Genomic DNA, 23,069 nt, shown 5'->3' on the forward strand with positions numbered 1-23,069 from the left:
TAGGTCCATTGTCTTGTAGTTCTTCTATTGCGCAGACAAGATAAGAAGATCAACCTCAATTTCATTCTATAAGCAGTTATATGATGCACTATTTCATACTCGCCAAAAATAAACGCAAAAAAAAGTCAACTGAAGTTAGCAGCTGATGAAAACATGCTCCCTAACTTAGTCGGGGAAGACGATGCTAACTTCACATGTGCGGACATAGTTTCTTTTTTTTTTCGAAAATGTTTTTACGGCGCCATTCTTTTGTCCCGTAACCTCCTTAAGTAGTGTGAAATGAAATTTTAAAGACAGTTCCTCAGTTTTCTGCCTATGTTACATGTGGTATTGAACAGAATTAATTTAGTTCTGGGTTTTACGTTCGAAAACCACCATGTTATTACGAGGCACGTGGTGAGGGGGGACTCCGGGTTAATTCGGACCACCTGGGTTTAACATGAGCCCGATACACGGTACCACTGACGTTTTTGCATTTCGCCCCCATCGAAATACGGCCGCCGCGGCCCGGATTCCAGATTCGGCCCGGATGTAAGGGACATGCACAAGCGTATATATATATTGAAATTGAAATTGAATAAATGAAATAAATGAAATATATGTTTCGGGCTTCTCATTTTTCATTGCCAAGCTACAGGTTTGGTATCCTTCTGGAATTGTACTGAAAGTTCGTACGTGCACATAACTTTTTGTAGTGTGTTTATTTTGTGTTTGTATTTGTTGTTCATTTTTACACCCATAAACTGGTATATGTGCACTAAACCTCTTCTGTACACCTTACCTGGTACTCGTCGGATCTTCTCCAACGTGTAGAACTGTATTCAATGAAATTTGAGCGGAAACTAAGGAGCACGTAACAAAGCCCGAATGAGACAATGATACATTTAACGGGACAATACATGGCTTTTTGACAAGACATGGCTTGTTTTAGTCATTAACAAGATCCGCGCTACTCAGGCCCCGTAACCTGTGGGTATATAAGGGCGAGTTTGTTATATTATTAGATTAGGTGGCGATTCAGAGGCAACTTAAAGTAATGTATTGGGATGATGACTTCCACAAACCTATCACCATGGAGTGGGCTCCTTTTATGAAGAACTAGGGCATTTGAAGATTTCCTGGAAAGCCAACTTCGTCTCGCGGCGGACCTAATTATTCTTATGTTAATGATAAAGGTGGTGTTTACAGCCAAATTCAATCTTCGTTACCGTCAGCCATGTTCTAGAAAGCCGTTTAGCTATTGTGTCACAGTGTAAGCTGTTATGGGCTCATTTCAACAGCCGTTTCAGATGGCGATGATGTCCCCCGCCGGTATCCGGTGCCAATAGCAGCTATCGCCGGGAATGAGGAAAAGAAAAGACCCAGTTCCCGCGGGCATTGTACCCGTGTGCGCTGGGTGAAAGTCAGGTAGTCTACCACTGAGCCACGCCAGATTTCTTTTTTTCGTTATTGGCTCGCTTGACACAGAGTTTATGAGCTCATAAGAACAGAATAACAATATCATAGTATGGAGAAGCGTCAGCTGTTTGCTGACTACATGTCTATAGTATTTCGGCATGTGCAACGACATTTACAATCTTGGAACGAACTCCGGTACATACGTCTGTACATTCTGCACTTCGACAAAATCGGGCACAGATTCGCAAAGATATTCGCGAACGGGTCTGCGTTGTCTATGACACTCCGAGTTCGCCATATACTGCGCATGCCTAGGAGCATATTAAAATCAAAACGCACACCATCGTCGCTTTCGACCGTGAGATGACGGATTTCACGCGGACTTAATGGCAGCTTTTTTTTCCAAAGTTCTCAGTAAGATATCGTAGAAAACATTCCGCCCCAACAATCTAAGAACACGTGCTCAGCTGTGTCTCTTTTCTTTTGCAAAATAAACAATAAGTACCTGTTAAAATGTGCTTAGAAGATAGGGGTTTATTTGTTCACTGATCCACTTCAGCGCTTGCTAGCATGTAGCAGAAAAATGCCCTAGAAACGCGTCCTAGTGTGCGACGAGACACGCAATGTCACATGCGCGCCGCGTAGCGTCGACACGTGCACATATTGCATTGCACTTGCATGTTATTACAGCAGGTAGAATGCCATGCAGCATGATACACATGTAGCGGTACAAGGCAATTAACGAAGGGTAGAGGAAAAAGACGTTTAGGGAGACGTATACAAGAACGCTAGAAAATGTGCATTGTGTCGTTGATAAAATCAAACTAGCTAGGTGACTATGTCACGGCCGCGTTTCAAATCTTGATCATCTTTAGCATCGTACCGTGCCACTTGCCTTGCAATGTGAGATTTGCGCCGCTTAGCGTCTGTACATGCGCCCTTGGTATTGTAGTTGCATATTATTGCACCAGGTGGCACGCCACGTAGCAGCTGCATAGGTAGCCGTGCAAGGGAGATAGAAAGGTCTTGAGGAGGGAAAAGAAGATTATGGAGATGTATTAACATTGACGTAATGAAAGACATATATGGTATACTTGATAATTTCAAGCACGCTAGGTGACGGTTTATCACCGTCCCGTTTCATATGAAATGTAATTAACTCACCATCATCATCATTACCATTGTAATGTGCCATTTTACATGCGCGCTGCGTAGCGACAATACGTAAAAACTTTGCATCATTGCAGTTCCGTTATATTCCACAACGCGTCCTGACATGTAACAGCTGCATATAGCCGCTGCATGCTGCATGTAGCTGACCATGGATGTAGCAGGCTATGTAACAATTTGTCACCATCCCGTTTCGAAAGGGATTCCATCACTATCATCACCATCCTCAAGAAGAACGTGGTGTCCTAGGGGTCAAATCATGTCACATGTGCGCCACGTAGTCTGGATACCTGTGTTTACTCTACGGTACACGTTATGGCACCTCCTCGCAAGAGACAAACCTGACGAAGTGATTTGTAGAGCTACATGCGCCGTTGCAACCAGCCAACGTTGCGTTCAGCCGGCCGCTGTGCTGAGAACAGGAAAAGCCGCAGCTCGCCGTTGACTTCGGGTGGACAGTTAAGATCGTTCTTGCCAAAAACGACGCGAAGATACTTCGCCGCGGAGACCTGTAGTGCGTGGTGCCGAAAATGGAGCTCCTATGTAGCTGCTCCTCCAGCTTGCGCTGTCACTGCTGCGTGTGCCGCACAGGCCTACGACTTTTTGTGAACAGAAGTTTTCGTTCGGGTTTTCTTTTCTGAAAATGTTCATTAAGTTTACTTTTTTGTATATAGTCGAATGTGTGTCCTATCATGCACCAAGGTTTAAATAAATTGGAAGACGCTTAAGCTTCTCCTTCAAGAGTGGAACGTGATAGCATTCAAAGATCCGTGACTGCTTCTCACGCTTCCCGGCAATTGGCGCCTATGTAACCGTAATGTTTACCGGGAAACGCTGGCCGCGACTGCTATGCACGAAGACGGGCTTTCTGGTAGAAACGCGGCCTCTTGCATTGGCCGCGATGCGGTGGAGGCGAGCGCCATCTGGCGGCATTGCAAGGAACCAGGCGCGCCGCTCCGTGTCCGCCAAGATCTCTGGATGCTGGCACGCAAATGACGGACGCCGTGGCTGGTCTATGGATGGTAGAAACGCTGGAAAACGGCTTCTTTGAGTTTTCGCTTAACAAAATAATGTTTTCTCGTATAGTCAAACTACAGCCCGACGCTATCATGTCTGTAGGTCGTCTACAAGTTGTACTTTACGATTTCTCTACGTATTTTACCTTCAGGAATTCAATTAGTCTACTAACATGCTTGTGCCACATGGAAGGCGTGGGCATGGGTAATTCAAGATATCTTTTTGCCGAAATGACATGCGTCGCTGGACGCCGGCTGCCGATGGGGGACGCCTACACCGGATTTTTTGCAACGCGCGACCCTTAACGCTACCACGTTAATATGCACATGCCACGTAGCTGAACAGAACCAAGGTAATGTTATTTGCCGTCACTTGGAGAGGATCCGATAATTTTGTGCATTTCGCCTGATTAAGTAATTCGTCTAAATTGTTGAAACTGCCTATGTAGCTTTCTGTTGTTCAACACCTGCCAAATGAAAGAGTATTTCCGAGCGCAAGAAAAAAAAAACGCCATACACGCAAAGCCGTGAGTTTTTCATGTGGCTCCACTATTTTCTTATCTACACTATTCAAGTAACTATAATATTTTAGAAGTTGATTAATTAACTAATACTAATTATCTAATTAGACGAACTGAAAAGAATTATTCTGAGTATTTTGAAGCGGCGGGAAACAACATTAAGTTGGTTCTGTCCAGCTACGTCGCATTTGCACATTCTTAAATCTAGGTGCATGATATTTGGGACCCCTCTATGGGGATTTAGGCCATGAACAATCGCACACACTATTTGGGGGTGTTGTACTAAATTTCTGCAGATGGGGGCATTTGTGCCTCATGTCAAACTAAGTTTGCAGTGTGCTTAAGCCTTTAGCGTTCTTCATTCTTTGCTGCAGGATACCATCGAGGTCGGCACCTATCTCTGCTAAAATCGTGGAAGTACGAAAAGTGATACCTAAGTAAAGTGCGCTTTCGACGGAATTTTGTGCACTGTGGAATCTCGTTTTGTTTCATTTTTTTCCTATACACTCCGTTCAATTGACGCCGCGAAATAACTGGGCCCCGTGTCCCTTGAAGTATGTACAATGAACGTAATTTCTTGGATATGCTCATAGTTTCTTTTAAGGAGCCTCGAAAATATGTTGATATTATAACGCACAGAATGTCTGAAGTCTGTGCCGCCGTCATTTCCTTTTTTTTTTCACGAAGTAAAGTAAATGGCATCATTGTGTTCTTCGTACGACACGATTTAGGCTAAGGTATACTTGTAATCGATTTTTTAGAACGTCTGAAATCTAAAAAAATTGGGCTAGAACTTTGTTTTTTTTTTTGTCTGGCTATGAGCACAATGACTGCAAAAAATTCAATGCGCTCCCTATGAAGCTCGCACTGGAAGGGTAGTTAAATGTGGTTAGTATTAAAAAAATACAAGTCTCCTAGAAAATCAATGGAGCTGTCGACAACCGCTGAATATGCAGTCAACTAACGACACCTGGAAGCTAACCGCTTTTCTTGGTGCTTTTTTTGTCAGCCTCGCAGCTGCGCTTTTCGAAAACAACGCACGGGCAGCTTTTTCCTCTCCTAACATTGTTTTGCTTGTGACCTTAGTACTAGTAAGTTAGCTATTTTCAGATAGTGCTGAACGATAGTTTTTTCGGTGATTATTGCTGTAACCTGCTGTAACGAAGAACACCCTGCTTCAAGACTTAAAAGTGTCATCTTTAGTTTGCGAAGGTCTTCGTGCTGAGACACTAGCGTAGCGACGCCACCTCAAGAATTTACACTTTCGACCTCCCAGTCTCCTGATATTTGTACTTCCTAGCAAGTAGCTATTTTTTGTTTTTAGTGACAGAAATTTCACGATCTAATGTTCCTGTAAGGCATTTTACTACAGCATCCTAATGTGACGGCGCGACTGTGTGGTGCAATTTAGCACTTATTCTAGCAAAAAGCAAGGCGGAAGCTTTCTTTCTTGACAAATTTTTATAATCTTGAAATAAAAGGCGGTATACCCGCTGTGAGCTTGCACTAGGCACCTAGTGTTCGGACACAGTTCTAGTTTCATGCACTAAATGCACTTTTTAACAGGCACCTTCACGGCCGTTATTGTCGTGGGAGGCAACGCTTGGAGCTGACACTATGCAGATCATTGATTTTTCTTCAACTGCGATACGTCAAAACTCCTATTCGCAATGAATGCATGCCTGCAAACAATGAGAATTCTTCAAGAAAAAAAAATTGAGAGATGATAACTTGGATCCCCGGGGGGGGGGGGGGGGGGACGTGCGAAGTCCCTTGTTACATCGGCAATGTCAAGTGAAACTGATTCCGCTGTTAAAGGTACTCGCGTAAATACATGAAAGAAAACCGAAAGCGCAACGAGAACAAATTTATTGTGCTTTCTTCGGCCAGCCCAAAATTCCATTCTTTCTAGAGCTACTTTGGAGGGACATCCTTACGAAAAGCAGATGCATATGCCTTGAAGAACAAATCGATTATTGGCAATAACTGTGTCAACTTGCACCTATATACCAATTAGCCTATGACACTCAATCAGGCTTGTGGTCTTAGAGTACATATTCAGGCGCTTGCGGCACCAATCAGAGCTCGATCAACTCCGGATTCGCTACCAGAAGTCTGCCAGCGGCTACTCTATTCACCTAGCGTTATATGGCCAACAGTCAGAATAAACCACACTTCAGGTGAACAAAGAAACGTTAACTTCAGCCGTTTACTGCATGCCAACCTGACGTCGTCGGAAGTCAAATGAACAGTTAAGCATAAGGTGTAATTACGAGTCGAACCGTAGCCAGAACTTCCTTTTATTTAACATGTTTTGAGAATTGCTTGTAGATATCAGGTTTCTGGAGTCTTGACGTGCATAATGGTGCATCTCCTAGGAGACACCTGAAAAGGAATGACGACGAGTTACTTGTGGGGGTCATGGTGCACTGTTCAAGAATTATCACATAGAAATTCGGAAAAAAATTAATTCTACTCAGTACGGTGCTCGCGACTGCATTCCTGTTTTCTTCTGTCATACAAATGATAGATGACAAACACTTCAGCACGCTATACTTGGTACAAAATTCACAGTCGTACCTGTAAGTAACAAATGATCGCTATACTTACAGGTGATGCTTATAAAAACTAGTTGCTTTGCGACTTTCGAAATTCCGTGATGATGACGGTTTCTTATTTTCATCGCTATGAGGGACAGTCCACATTAACAACGTGTTACGAATTGCATGCCTATAACGCCGCATAAAACATACCCCTTACTGCAATCATCATGAAGCTACACTCCAGCGCTTGACGCGGCTTCGGTTCGACTCAGTGAGATCTCTAATAGAAATTATTTCGCGTATCTTTCATGAGAGCATCAGAGCAATCCCACGACTTCTACATTGTCTACAGCAGCAATTTTACATTCATTAAATAATCAAAATGCCTTAGAAAGCGCGAAACAGCCTATAACTAATTACATTTTTTGTATGACAAAAAAAGTCAGTGCGCTCTTGATAACACAAAACTTTCAGTGCAAGGAAGCCAGGGTTCCTGATTTCAATATTGTGCTAGACAAAAAATGGAATCAGAAGGACGCTATTTCGTTGATAAACACGGAAAGAATTACTTGGACAGCGAAATACCACAAGTCTGATCGTTAGGAAGTTTTTTCTTAGTTGTATTTCTTCGGCAGAAAGACAAAACAAACTTCTAGCCCGAATAACTAGAGGCGCTCGTACCTAAATTCCCGAATATGAATCGAATACGAATGAAATACGAAGGTATGTATTAAATATTGAATCAAATAGTCAGATTTAGACGCATATATTCGTTGCATAAATACTTATGTTGCTTTGATTAGGTACCATGCTTTTACTGACTGGTGAAAAAGAAAGCAAGCCAAATATCATGCTATGTTAGAATCAGTTTTAAACACACGATCACTAATTATCAATAAAACAACTGCAGGAATAGCCTCTTAACATCTATGGAGGCTGATTGCAAAACAAGCTTTGCAAACAAAGAATGAGTGGATGCTGTATGACGAGTTTTGCAAAAACGCAAACTAATGGCTGTTAAAATATCATAAGTTGTTTGAAAAGAAAAGCAATAAAAAGCTTCCGAAGCTGCCGTAGACACATGTAGGAGGACAAAACATAATTCTGGCCCAAATAACTAGAGGCGCTCGTACATAAAGTTTCTCGGATACGAATGAAATACGAAGGTATGTACTGAATATCGAATCGAATAGTCAAATTTAGACGCATATATCAGAGGTTGTAACGTAAATGAGAAAACTGCTACACGACAGCACTGCATGAACCACTGAATTACGTACTACAAGCAAGAAAATCGGAGGTTTTCATGTAAGCGTCCACCGCGAAACCGAAAACAAAGATTTGATTAGCAATTTTGTTTCTGAATTGTTTCAAAAACTTTGTCCTCGTTTTACTTCGGATAATTTTCGATTTGTTTAACCTTGTGTAACTAACGAAGAACACTACCCGACTTTACCTGGCGGTTGCTGTCAAATAATTGGTTAGTTTCGATGTTTGACAATACCGAATGATTAATTTCTAATGCAAATACGAATAGTTGTGTAATATTCGATTCGTATTGGAAACTTCGAATATTCAACCACCCCTACAAGTAAATTTATGTAAATTATTCGCTTGTTGTCCTTCGCGAAACTCAATTCAAGGAGGAGTGACTACTTTTGTTAATTGAATTTTTTTTCACCGTAAGAAAATACAGTTGTGTCTTTTTCTATCTACTGCGTAGAAGCTGTGTTGGTATAGCTCTCTTGTGTTTTCAGTATAAGCAGAAGTAACAATAAATAGAGCATCCCCTCACAAGTTCGGATAGGCTTGCACGGCTGTCGCACACAACGAGCCTGGTGCACCACACAACGAGTTCCAATGGGGCAGATGCGATCCTGAAAGGCAACGTAACAAAAGTAAATTGTTTGGCCTTGCCATCAAGAGGGCACTGAGGCATTTTAATATGCCCTATAAGTTACATGTGGCAGCGTCAAATCTCGTTTCGTAATTTCCACATGCAAGGAAACTCAGCTAACACATTATACAGACTATTCAAAGTTAGGATATTCTGACATTAATTTTATCAAACCATATAAACCAGTGATAAAATATCTTCTTGCACAAACAGTTTGGGCGCTTTGGTGGACACAAGTTTCGCGAAAAATTTGTTTCACTAAATACATCATTACCGAAAACATTTTGATATCTTTAATTCGCAAGATTAGATATTGTTCATATCTTGAATGTAATGACAACTGTATTTGAAGGCAGCTTCAATTCGATTCTATTGTAGTGCTTCTTTACGGGTTATTAGGAAATTTAACACTCAATCAGCTAGCTAGTTTCGCTTTCACAGGCGTGCAAAGGTATTTAATGTTTTTGTTAATCTTGTGTTTGATGACTCTGATAGTGGTCGCGAAAAGTTTGTAAACCAAAGCGCATAAACAACCTCTGAAAGCAGACTGTGATAGCAGCAGAAGCAATTTGTCGCCAGCAATGTGCCAACCATTCCTACTCCAGCAATCAATAACATAATGTATATACGCAAAGAGTATTGCTTGCCAATTCAGACACCTTAACCTATGTCTGTTACCCTCAAAGGTTGTCCCTTTTCTTTCAGATTAATGAGCTATGTATTCGAAGTGCCTATTCCCTCCTATTGTGGTTGTTCTGCACTGTTCGTACTTTAGCATGCCTAACTTCGGCTTCAGTTAGCTTAGGCCTTACAAATAACAACACTTCGTCGCGCTTACTGCTCAAATGCGGCAGCTACTCAAAAAAATATTATGACCCTACTTTCTTTTTACATTCGTGAGTTCTTCTGGCTTTAAAATTAAACATTGTTTTGCAACTATTTCGCCTTTGGCGTGGCTGCGCCTTAGGTCGGTCACTATCTTGGCAGGTATATTTTTGGATATAAGTACAAAGGTTATGTGGCATGACTGCGGATTATAGATTTTTATGATTAAGTGGATAGTATAACCCTTGTATTCTGACCAAGTATGCACCCCCTCTGCTCTTCGTAAAAGAAAGTAACTTCCTACTTGAAACTTGCACACCTAATGTCGCCTCCCAGATATCTACAAATCCATCCAATCTGGTAATATAATGGGAAATTTTAGTACACAGACTTATGGATTTACTTCACTTTCTTTGATTTAGCCATTCGGCATGTGCCACCGAAGGTATGTCCGTTCTTGCCCAAGTGGCATGTCACATTGCGACACAAAAGGTACATAATCCCTAAGAGTTGGTTGGTATGTGTCGTACTTATATGTGCATACACCTGTAATCACCATTCCTCGCTTGACAAGCATCATGCATCGGTTTCGTCCTTGGGACATTGCTGCGTATACATATCACTATATGCATCCAGCTGATTTGGAATTTGCATTATGGCATAGCTTGTGAAAGATGCAGTGCATAGACTTAAACATACGTGACAATAAAGTTGTGACCTTTGTCGGGGATAAACATAGACGTTCGATGAAATTACACGTTGCATAAGACGAAGGTAAACAAAATTGTATGCATGACCATTAGTTTTGAAACGTTTAATTACGTAGAATCCACCATCGTCGTGGAATCGGCATATATTTTTATAATGGTGCACAACGTCGCAATATCACTCAAGGGCCGTAAAAAAAAGCCGGGGTATGGAACTTGTTACGCCAGTTAAGTTTCTCTAACGTGCAGAAAAAACTCAGTACATTGACGTTTTTTTTTTTTGCATTTTGCCCCATTAGTTCAAGAACGTTTAATTAACCGTTCTACTCAAGTTTTGATTCACGTATATTTCACCACGTGCGTTGGGTATGGTCCCCGACAGGGTGCTGGCTTTCTCAAGGTAAGGGAGAGGTTTCATTTTGCATGTGACGAAATATCCTTGCAGAATGATGTGAGTGTTGCAATAACATCGCAAATGACGAGACCAAGCAATACCAGATCTATCAGTGCCTATTTTATTTTTTCGCACTTTCATTACAGCGTAGAAGTCGAACGAAGTAGCCCAAATCGACGCACACTTGCAGAGTGCGTGGTGAGCACTGTGTCATAATGCAGTGTTCTTTTTTTCAGTATTGGTTTGGAAAGAAAATCCTCCGCCATAAAATGTTGGCGATCGAGGAAAACCTCAGGCCGTAGCCTACGCTTCGACAAATGAACTGGTCTTCGTCCGGTAGAAGTCGCCTTGCCGAAACGTACGCTAATGTATGTGGCTTCGCGTGTTCTCACAATAATGATCACTTCAAGTTTCGTAGCTGCTCAACTTTCTCATTGTTTTGCTTTCTTTTTCATTGTTCTTAATGAGTGAATCCGAACAACCGCAAAAGGCTATCATTTCTAGAGCAATCCCTTTCGCGAAACAAGCGTATATGTGCGACTAACTTAATTTCGTGGTTTTTCTTTGTCTGGGTTGTACAGTTGTTTCCTCAAAATATTGGAAACTCTATTATATTTCGCCAACTTTGGCTTGAATACGTCATTTTTTGGGGGCGCGGGGAGCGCTAGACGAAACACATTTCTTCAACAGCTTATGCCTAGCACTGGCAATAACATTTCAGCTTCAAAGAGCTGCATATGCAACACGCTCACGCTGCAAGCGACAGAAGGCACTCAAAGAAGGGCTTTTGTCAAGTATCATTCTTCAGCGGAAAAAAGCGGCTGTCGTGGTCGGCTATCAAACCAGTGAGGTAGTTCATGAACGAAGGCTCACTATATGAAACAAGAGAAGGATGACTTCCTCGTGCTGCGCTTATATGCGAAGACATGATTAAGACTAACACAGAAAAGAAGATAAAGCAGGTTCCATGTTTTGCGAAGTAAGTGTGCAGGCGTCCAGATATCTTTCTAGGGCACCGTAGCACTGCAGATGTAATGGGGTAAGGCAAAATGAGCGCTGAGGTGACGGGCTGAGTTGCATGTTTCTCCAGTAATCAGTAATTCTGAGGCTGCCGCTACAGGCAAGAGTTACCTATTGAGCCAATCGGCAACCTGAACAGTATTCTTTGTTTCGCATGCGCAGCTCAGCTGCGCTGATCAACAAACATTGGTGCTTTTACATCATGATTTGTGGTCACTGCTTTATGACTATTTTTGTTTGTTGTTTTTTCCCCTCTATCTCTTAGGTGATCTGTTTAGCGCAGCTACTCATGTGCTTGCCTAGACGCTTTCGACTGCTACTTAATATGGCGCGTTCACACGCTGCCGTGTGTGAAGGAACACCTGTTTTTTTCATTATGTTGAACTATCAAAAAGAAAATCATGACTGGCACTGCTGCGTGCGTGACATACAAGAAGCGGTTGAGCACTGTAAAAAGAAAGAAGCTCTTGAAATTTCTGTTCGCCTTCCAAAGTGCGTAGCGAAATGGCATGCTCGATGTTATACTTCTCTATGTTTTTGTTTGAAGAGAGATAGCCGATTATTATAACCTCCTGAGATGAAAAAAAAACTTAGCGACACAATGTCTATTAAAGTCTGTTCTTACTGTCAAGGGATCACTAAGGAACATAAAATGCCTATTGTACGATGAAATGGTACCGGCACATAAATGCATACACACCTCCATATGTGTGAGTAAAGTGACCGCATCTCAAATTTGTAGATGAGAAAAAAAAACTTGTTGAGTTCAAGAAATTGGCAAGGCTAATTCCATCACGTTTCATTCTGTTGATTCAGTGGGCGACGAACGCACTGTAGCAGTGCGTTCGTCGCTCTTTGCTGCAATGGCTTATGAGATCACTAATTATCGCATAAGCCTTCCATCATGCTTCTCTGCCATAACTGAGGCATCAATTGTTGATTGATATCTGGTTCCGAAAGAAAATCTGAGCAGTCAACAAATAGCGGATTAAATCATTGATATAAGGTGTCACATGCATGTGTTTAGCATGAAGTTTGACCTCAATTTTTAAAGTAACACTTAAGGCTCAGTTTCGAAAAATTAAACAGCAATCCGTCTGGATGAACATGAGGTCTTAGGTGCTTAAATGAGAGCAAAGAATACACAGTAATGCAACACAGCATCTGCCTAAATATAGGCAGCATGTCTTTAGCCACACGTGAAATAATTTTTAGTGAAGATATGCGGATAATCATTCGGGCGCTCCGCCGCTGATGCAAGAAGCTAGAAAAGCGTCGTTTGTTCAAGAGAATCCATAATGTTCAGCCAGTGCAAATCTGAATATTAAAGCCATAGCTTTGTATAGGTGTGGATTTGCAGCGCAGGTGATAGCGGTGACGGCCAAAGCCTTTTTAAAAGATCAACTCGGCCTCTGCTTGTGCTGGGGCTGAAGTGGGTTGCAGAGCGTTGTGAAAAGGTGGTCTCAGTCACGGCTTTATATTCATTCATCTGCGGTTCTCATCGAAGCACGTGTGTTAAAATTAGGGAAAGAGACTGCACTTTATTGAAGGAGAGAGAATATAATAGAAAACAAAAAACATCTGCGCTGCTACAGGCAGGGCTCGATACTTCAGATACTGGTAATTGACAAATGCCATCTACATAAAAAAAATCAAATTTGAAACGGACGTTAGTAAGGAACTTAAACGGAGGCGTAAGAGAATAGCAACCCTCTTTAACGTAAAGGGAATTTTTCCAGTACGTCGTTGAATTCATGGGCGATGAAATGTAGAAATGTTGAATCGACGTCGACACAAGGCTACACGTTACTTTAGGTAGCCGCGCCTTATCCTCAAAACCATCGAAGGCGAATTACTGACAGTCGTTCAAACACCAGCGGTGCTAGTGCATTCATAATTCGTGTATGTAGGCAATAAAGCACTAGCACGCGTTGCTCTAAACTTCGTTGGCTCTATTGCACACCTTCTCTATCTTTACATGCTTTCCCTTTAGATTATTCGATCACTCACTCCGCAAAGTGTCGGGTTAGTTCCACCCGGGAAGCCTCCTGGGTAGACATCCCGACCTGGAAATCTTTCCGGCCTCCTGCCGGGATAGCTTCCCGACACGGCTTCTGGAAACCTTTCAGGACCTCGCTCGGGATAGCCGCCCGGAAAGCCACCGGCTACCTCTCCGCCGAAGCCGCCTCCAGGTACCAGTCCACCCGGCCGACCCTCCGAGAAGTCTCCGGGTACCCGTCGAATGCCCCCTCCGTACGACTGGGCGTTGACTGCGAACGCTGCGCAGACAGCAGGCAAGTGAGCAGGCGCAGACGGCTACTAAGTGCACATTTTGTTGCATTGAAGCCAGCCTAGAGCAGAAACCCTGGGAAGCATTTCTTAAGGCTTCTTTTCTGCCTCTACCCTTTTATTCATTCGTCATTCCTCTCGCCGACTAGTGGATCATGACGATAATGGGTGCACTGCTCTATGCGAGTCAGTAAGAAACGGCGAAAACAGAGAACGGCAAATATAAAGAATCCGTGTCAGGCACGATATTCAGTTCCTCCTTTCATTAAGGCAACAGTAAGACGTGCCATAATGTGCGAAAGAAAAGCATCGAGAGCTCGTCATATATTTACACTACCGCAGCATGCTTAATTACTGCTACAAAAATGTATACCATAATGCCTCTTTAAATTAGCCTTGTCCAATTTTTACTTGCTATATTATTGAGGTAATTATAAAAGGTCTTTGCATTCCTTTCGGGCCCATTAATCAGAGAAGCTCTGGAAAAGAAGGACAAAGGTGAGGTGGCTCACTATCCTGTGGCGTTGTCCACCTGCAGACGTATGACAATCAGCGCAGCCTCTGCTGAACCACTCTTATCATCATCGTCAATTGTCCATCTTATGTGCACTACAGGACTGCAGGAAAAACGCACATTGCACTAATTCGCAATTATCATATTTGCAATAAAATGGCCTTAAGATATGCTGGCAAAATTTCTAATCTAGTAAACCGCCTTTTCGTTCGCTCTCTTTGACGTCATTTTCTGTCTTTTAGTGGCACCATTTCTCTAGCTCTAATACATCATTCGTTATTTTTACTTTCTTTAATTCCAAAGGATTAGCCAATACACAAAGGAAAAATACATTCGGGTCATAAAACCTCTCCAGCAACATTTATTTCTCTGAATTACCCAACTACAGAAATTAGTTACAACGTTTTCTCTCTTCATCCCCATCGGCCATCTTCCTGTCGCTTGAGTTGCGCCACGAAACCACCAACAAATAGCTTGCATCAAACAATGTAACTGAATTTAAAGTAAACAACAAACTATTATTGTTGCGCTTTCTACTAAACTAACTCTTATTTAGCTTTAGAACAGACAGTATAGTACAGAAATACTAATGAGTGGCAACATTAAAGCAGCGACAATGCACGAATGCAAACAAGTACCTAAATGCGTGGCACAAAACAGCAACCTTTTTTATTATTTTCCAAAATAGGAAACTTTAGATTTTTAGTTGTTTAGAACTTGTGGTGACAGGAGAAACACCATTGAAAAATATGTTTTCATGCAGATTTTCCGAACAAGGCTTGAAGACTACTAGCACAGAACCTTTTACCAGTGTGTGTACCTATTGAAGGGAATGCATTGGAATGATGGCAAGCTCTATAGTTAGTATTTCTTTTTCGATTAAATATCCTCCATTTTCCGGGAGTTGGGAGCTACAGATCACGTGCTTCTGTATTCAGCCGAATTCACACCAAATCACTTGTGCTTCAGGTAAAATCTCTAGTAGGCTGAAAAATAACAAACATAATATCCCTGCCTGTGTCCGTATTCCCAGGTTCAGGGACTCGTAGGCCCTAACGAGTGACTTATTTATTTTTATTTGTTTAAGCAAATACCCTGAATCCCTTAATGATGGACATCATGATGAGGTGTGCAGCAGAGAATATAGTACTAGACACTATGTGCATATGCGTATGTGGACAAAATAATTGTGGGAATGGCAGAATAAACATGCAGAATTATGCTGAAATAGGCTGAGAAAGTTGAATGAAACAAAACGTAAAGGGTAATAGTAAAGGGTAAAGGGTCACACGTTTCAACGTCATCGGGCAGCTAGTTGCATCCTTTATTGGATCTCCGCAATTTTAAATCTTTGCTCGACACGTTCGTGTAAAGACGGAGCTAAGAAATGGCTCGTTTTCGTAATTCTAGACTACAGAGAATTCAATAGAGTGATCGTATTTATACATTTGCTCTTGTTTCCTAAAGTCAAACCCTCTTATAGCTAATTCTTGTCATCTGCTACAGAAGTGCACGAAGTGGCTCTACTTGTGCTGTAAAGCGACAGATAGGGTACTCGAACGGAGGATCCTACACTCCAAAAACGTACTCAAGTACTGGTCTATGATTTGTAAGATATGAAAGCTTTCTAAGTCTTCTCTTGGCGTGTTGTTGAAATTGCGCCTCGTCGAAGCGTAGAGTTCTAGGTGATATGGAAGTTTCATAATCCATATGCTTATAGAATGTGATATTCTATATGGGAAACACATATACCAAGCTACTTTGGGTGGGTAGGCTTTCTTTAGAGGAAAATCTTTACTAAATTACGTGGGCGCGCTGCCGGATGAACTAAAGAATCTGTGTGTACGAAAGAAGCGGACGCTTGTTCCAATGCGGACACATTTTTCACTTTGAACACGAACTATGTATACCTCAAGGTCATTGTTGCAGGGAGGAGAAATAAAATACATCTTTGACAAAGTGGCGCTTATCACGACGCAGTCACCTGCGCTCTTGAATACCATTGTTGTAACTTAAGAACAACGAATTGCAAAGAGATGACCCCTGTGGAATATAGGAATATACGTTGACGCTATAATATCTAGCACCATTTATAACATGGGTTGTGGTCATCCCGGGAGGTAGTCTTATACAGCCTACTACTGTGGAGCGTGTTCCAGGAAAATCTGTCTTGTGCAGTGAACTGTTGGCGTGAACATAGTGATTTTTTTTTCAACTCAAGAAGTACTCCGTAAGCTTGTTTACTAATGTTCAAAACATGTAAAAGGTCATTTATAAACTTGATTAGTCGTGTCATGCAGGATACACTAACTGTGAAATCGTGTATAATACTCTCAAAATACTCATTTTCTTCTAAGTTTGTCATTACCGCACTATAAGTTCATGGTATTCATCCACAAAAATTACGAGGAGAGTTAAAAAATGCGAGCCATCATCACCATCGTCATATTTTATACCGACTGTTGAATGAAGGCCTCCCTTCTCACCCTCTCCAATTACCCATTTCTGGTGCCGGCAGGCACCCTCCCATATGCACGGGGACTTATCTGACTTCATCGCAACATCTAGTTTTCAGCTGTCTTAGACTGCGCATTCCTGTGAAGCAAGATGACGATAAAACGGAATCTCTAAGGAACCAGGAACGGATTGCTCTTGACATCCACGTATAGGCCAACAATTCACATGTCATACATGAATTCGGTTGGTGTTTACTTAATAAAATTGCGCTGGGTGGTTTATTCCTGCAACGGAGAAACAATGGTAATCTACGAGTACTGATCTCGCGGACAGCTGCAGACCCAACGCGCTTGTTCTTCGCTGCTGCAACAGCCCGGGATAGAAGCTGAGACATCCTGGCGGCGCATGGCGTGGGTTACATTACACATTACACACAAACATTACATGCACAAGAAACGATGAATTTTCCGTGTCGTGTGGTACACTGCGCTTGTTCTGGCTTCCGCTTCCTTTGCATGCGTTCCTGAAGAGCTAGACAAATAGCGCCTAGTTTGTGTGGCAGTTGCAACAGCACCAAAATTATATCTGGAGTCAACTTTTTTACGTGATGCGAAAGCCCTTGAATATACGGTATTACCGCATACTTATTTTAATTCTCGACTCTGGTGCGCACTCCGCTCCTACCTTGATGGCCTTGAGGCACTTCAAGCTAGCTGTTGTGATAACAGCCTGAGGGTAGCGTGAGGATGTTATCAGCCAGCTTGAAGTGCCTCAAGGCCATCAAGGTAGGAGGGCAGTGCGCACCAAAGGAAAGTGTTTGGAGCGTGCTTGCGCAGTGCTGTATTGTGCTTATGATCAGTGTCGACAAATAAATACGCGGGATTTTCTGATAATAATCTTTAGCTTGAAGCTGGCGCTCCTCCTGTCAGGCCTGCCTTTCATCTGCCCCCGTGTTTTTTTTTTGTTTTTTTTTTTGTTTTTGCGCTTCAAGTATGACGAATCACCTCGGAAAGGAACACATGACTCCTGTCACTAAGTAATTCGCGTGGTGGACCATGTCGAAGAACGAAGTTCGGCGAAATGAAAAGTGTGACTTCGCACGCTGTGGTGGCTGGAAGTTCTGCAGTCTCGGCGTATGGCGCGAAGCGACAGACAAGAACAATTGTCCTTCAGTTACCCGTGGAGCGGCAGGGAAGCTCTCCGAAGAGGCCAGCGCTGACGCGATCAAAGGGACAAGTAGGGCCGGACAGCTGCTGCAATTCGCCAGCAGGACGGTAACGACTTTTGTGTCGTTGGCATGCCAGTGCAAGCACGGGCGTACGGGCGGACGAAGGGATACATTCCGTGTCAGCAGAAATGCTGGCGTAGGTGGGTATACGTTTTCAGCATGACGCCATGAAATCTTTGAGGAGCTGTGCTAAAATATGTGTAGATGTCAGAACGCATGTGACGTGGTTTCAGAAGGAGCCCGTTATGTCCGCCGGGCATATATTTCCTATGGTAAAGCATGTGGCAGCGCACAGCGAAGTGGGCGGCTTCACGGCGAAGTGTTTGAGAAGAGGCAGTGACGGATATATCGTCGAGGAAATTCATGGTTGAAAGTGAGGCATCCTTATGGTGCTCGCCGGCATATAGGCAATTCTAATAGGTGACGTGATGGTGGAGAGCGTCGACAGGTAAGTTACGGCGGGAGGCATCGGCGATCGGGAAAGCGCATCGGTGTCAGTACCTGCGGCCGATCGATAGATAACGTATATGTCGTTTTCTTTTAAGCGAATCGCTCAACGGCCGAGGTCACTTCACGGATCTTTCAACGGAGACACTCAGCAAAGGACATGGTGGTTCATGACAACATCGAAAGGGAGGACATAGGGGTAGGACGAAACTTGTCAAGGACCCAAATAATGGCGAAACACTATTGCTTTGTGGGGGAATAGTATGCCTCTGCCTTAATCACGGTACGACTCGCATACACGACGGCGTATTCATCGTAACCGGCTTTATACCAGAGCAGCACCAAGTACGATACCGCTAAAGCGCCTTGTGCCGCACTGCTCGCACAGTGGAGTTGAAATGAAGAAGCATCGGCGGGGAAGTCAGTAGGCGCCTCAGTTGCGCGAGCGCTTCTTCTCACGCGGACCACCAGGTGGAGATGCCGCTGCTTGCGGTAAGCAAGTTGGTCAGTAGTGCGGTAAACGTTCAAAATTACGTACAAGAGGGCGCAAATGACAGCAGGGGTCAATGAAGCTGCACAGAGCGTTAAGAAATGTGGGCTATGGAAACTCTGCTACCGCACGAAGCTTGGCGGGACTACGAAGCACAGCGTCCTTCGATACAGCGTGCCTTTATATTCCTAACTTGTGTGCAACAAACCATTGCGTATTAATGTTTAGCTGAAGGCTGGCCCAGGTGAGGCAGGTCGTATGATCGCGCAAGCGAACGAGGTGTGTTGGCAGATTAGAACATACGACAATGTCCTCAAGGTTGCACAGACAGGACCTCCCTTTGCAGGAATGAAGAATTATGTGCATCATGCACTGGAAAGTAGCGGACACCTTACATAGCACGAATGGCATTGCGGCAAATTGCGCCAATCCATCGGGCGTGACGAAAGCTGTTTTCTCGATGATATGTTCAGCTATCTGTGCTTGCTAGTGGCCGGAGCCAAGGTACACGGAAGATAAGTACTGTGCGCCTTGCGATAACCCTATCGATGACAGAATTAGATGTGACAGACGACGGCGTCGATGACAACCCTGGCTGTGTGTGCAGCCAGCGGTGCTATGTATCGCGTACTTGTGGTGCGCTATAGAATACCAGACCGTGGCGTTTAGACCTTGTGAAGTTTACGACAAGTCTAGTCCATGACAGAAACTGCAGCCCAGTATCAATAAAAAGATATTGCGGCAGTTTTTTCGATGATAGCGTTAAAATAATTGTTTAGCGACTGTGCAGACCTTGTAGAAATCGCGAAAAGTTCGTGCCTGCCGACCTGCAGCAACTAGTTTCCCGGGCTAGGTAACTGCTGACGACATCAGGGAGAAAGCGAGCGACTACGTGGTGACGGGCAACGATGTTATATATATATATACATATATATATATATATATATATATATATATATATATATATATATATATATCCACATCCTTCCAGGGGAAGGGTATTCGTTATGGTGTTTCATACTAAGCGGACTTTAACTTAGCTTTACAACTTTAGTACCTTTCATAAAAAGAGCTGATTGAAAAGACGTTTACTCTGACTTAACAAATTAAGAATAAAAGGGTATAGATGGTTCGCCACCAACGCAGGTGTCATCTACAGTATGAAATGACACATATGAGGGGAGGTCTAGTCTACTCGTCCCACACGCACTTGTAAACCTCCGGCAAGGGGCCACGGTTAGTGCTGCACGCCGATTTGTCACGACGGAAGAGCCAGGATTTCAGGAGCTTTACCTCAGTTTGGCTCTCGGGCTAGCGTCGTCTCATTGTCAAAGTCGAAGCTATGCCAGGTCGTCCAGTAGTGTCTGACAAGTTCAGTTTTAGAAGCTGTTCAGTTCAGTTTTAGACGTTGCCAAGGCATGGGTGCCTTGGCAACGTCTCCTCTGTGTTCATTCAATCTCGTTGCCCTTGTTCTGCCCGTTTCGCCAATATAATTCGCGTCAAAATCCCCGCATCGGACTTTGCAGATGACCCCGCCCTGATCGTCCACAGCGGTGCGGTCGAGAGTTTATACCGTCATTTGCCGAGGGTTTATACCGTCATGCGCGGGGTGTTGAAAGAAATTGATTCGGTCGGCTTCTGCTCATCGTCCCCTACATTGGCAAGCGTAATTATGCCGCCTTTTCCGTGTAGTGGAAGCATCGTCAGCTGTACACGGTATCCTGAAAGGTCAGACGTCTAGTTATTCTTTGCACTCAATCAGTGTCATTTCATCATGAACGCCAGATCGCTCTTTCGTGCGTGACCTCGCCAAAAACAGTACTCAAATGCTCCGCCATCGTGCGGTCTTCAAGTAATCAGGCTCAAGTCATCCAGAGAAGTTTTGCGATACAATCGTGACTAAGAGTGTTGGCCCTTCGATAAACAACTTTCCGGTGAAGGTAACGGACAAGACCGAGATCGCTAGCATGTGCATTAAACCCACTCTCGCAGATGGCTTACAAGCTGTACCTGAAGATAACAGCATTACTTGTGTTTGTGGTGCACTTTTCTAACTTTATATTGCTCTTTGGCGTGGCTAGCTTGCAATATACCTTCAATAAGTAAGCGCGAAAAAGCATCTTACACTTAATGAGGTTGTTCTCGTAGGCGCGCGCGTTTCTTATGCTCATATCCATGCGGGTGTCTGTTCGTACCAGTGTATGTGTTACCAGTGCTTGTGGGTTCAGAAACGTTACATTAGCTGCGTAAAAAAAATGCGTGCTTTTGTGGGCGCCACGCTACAGCATAGTTTGCTGTATTCTGGGCTGATGCCACTGACTGGTGGCGAGCGCCGGAACCAGGCGTGACAGCCGGCGCTCTGAGGTCTGCACTGTTTGCGCCCATGAATCGGCAGTAAAGTATACAGGACGCTGTCGGCGAGCACTTTCTATATTGCACAAATCGCTGGCTCCTCGAATTACAACGTCACAAATGATTGACTTATGCTTGTGGGTAACTTTGGCAAGAGGAAAGAAGGTTAGAAGGTCATAAGTTCGCGTAAGCATAAGGTTTGCCTAAGTGACGTCACAACTCTTAGTTTCCAGAGTTTTGCGCTGCCAAGGTTCTTGCAGCCACCAGGAGCCATTATAACATAGACTTTCTAAGGCTTCATCGCTTCCATTCGCTACGCCACACAAGGGGAACTGGTTGTGTGATCGCCAAGCAACGTAGAGTAAAACCAATGAAAAAACGACACTGCTAGCCCTTCTCAATTCAATTTAATTGCGTGCGCTGTTAGTCCATTATGCGAAGCAATAGATGTGAAAAGTAGGAAGACCTCGTTATCCTCGATACTATTCACAAGCGTAACCCAGTGCGCTTGCTGTGGTGACTGCTGATAACGTACATTTGCAGTTTTGACCATGCACGATACATGATTTTCATGGGCCTGGAGCAAAACATGAAATAGCATACGCCTGACTGGCCTACTAGAGCAACTAGTACGACCAACAGCAGAAAGACACGCAGTTTACACGAAATGTTAGCGTTTTATGTCAGGGCGATTTCGGTCAGAAAATATTCGGCAACGGAATGAAAATGAAAACTGCAAGTAAACAAATAAGGAAACTAAAATGGCGTAATACGGGGAATTGCATACTTCGAGAAAAGAAGCAACTGCAAAGAAAACGAATATAAAATAAGTATAAATGCAAATAAGCCAATAAAGAAGAGTGGCCGCTTGGCGAACGTGTTCTTAGCCTCTCTTAAGCTGTTCCAGATGCGTCGCACTGCAGTGCTTTTTTCCCCGAGAGCCATTGTGCGAAATTTTCCTCTCCTGCGTGCGGGTCACAGCTGCGGTTCTTCTGCGGCAGCATAGTCCCGGCATGGACTTGCGCACAGGAATAAGCGGTGTGGTCAGTAAAAAGCAATGTGAAAAGAATCGCGGGGCACGTTGTTTGTTCAGCGCAGAACGGGAGTGGTGCACAATGCTGTGCTCGGTCATCGAAAAACCTGCGTCACCAAAGTAGACAAGTATTGCGCGAAAGCTAGATCGTGGCAGCACCTCACAGCATTGCAGCTATGCGCGGCATTGCAGACATTTAGAAGATTCTGCAAACTGCCAGTAGACAGCTTTCAACGACACATAAATTAATGCTTCCTCCATAGGTCAGTGAAAAAGGGAATTCCTCGAAGCTTTTCTCGCCGCGTCGGGCATAATGATTAGTGCCCTCAAAGAAAATTGCTACAGTGATGAGCGAGGGTTCTGGTATTTCTATAAGAAGTTCATAAACGCCGACGATGGATAAAATGGGAGGGGCGAATGAAGTTGCTGTAACGCCTACTCACGCAAGGTCTAATAAAGTGACGTCTCAGCTGCACCTTTAGACTTTCTTAGCTCATTAAACTGAAGATTTAATGACCAGGGTTGCAACTGCCACAAAAGCCATGGTTGTAGTTGATTTGATGAAGGTTTTTGCATATGCAGAACGTTTGTACGGTTGATTCCCGTTAACTTGTCCTCGATTGATTCTTCCTTTAGACTTTTTTAGAACGCAATGGATACTCCACGCCAGGAACTATGCGTCGCTATGGAAGAAAAAAGTCATTTAAATCGAACACTAAAGCATATCCCATTGGTTAATTCAACCTCCGTCAGCGCCTCGTCGAGCGC

The 23,069-nt window shown here is 43.5% G+C and overlaps 1 protein-coding gene across 2 annotated transcripts in view; it reads right to left on the reverse strand.

Annotated features, from left to right (window-relative positions):
* Window positions 1–5,957: 5,957 nt before the first annotated feature.
* Window positions 5,958–23,069, reverse strand: part of LOC126522612 (uncharacterized) — a 50,220-nt gene continuing 33,108 nt past the window's right edge. For both annotated transcript variants that reach the window (XR_008610556.1, XM_050171385.3), the window contains exons 2-4: window positions 13,502–13,770; window positions 8,444–8,525; window positions 5,958–6,490 (exon numbers count right to left, since the gene is read on the reverse strand). Coding sequence is in view for 1 of the 2 variants with exons in the window: in XM_050171385.3 (XP_050027342.1) it covers window positions 6,480–6,490; window positions 8,444–8,525; window positions 13,502–13,770 (362 nt within the window). In the remaining variant the exon portion in view is untranslated. The remainder of the gene's footprint in view (window positions 6,491–8,443; window positions 8,526–13,501; window positions 13,771–23,069) is intronic.

The sequence above is a fragment of the Dermacentor andersoni genome, chromosome 6 (genome assembly GCF_023375885.2).
Source record: "Dermacentor andersoni chromosome 6, qqDerAnde1_hic_scaffold, whole genome shotgun sequence".
Classification (NCBI taxonomy): domain Eukaryota; kingdom Metazoa; phylum Arthropoda; class Arachnida; order Ixodida; family Ixodidae; genus Dermacentor; species Dermacentor andersoni.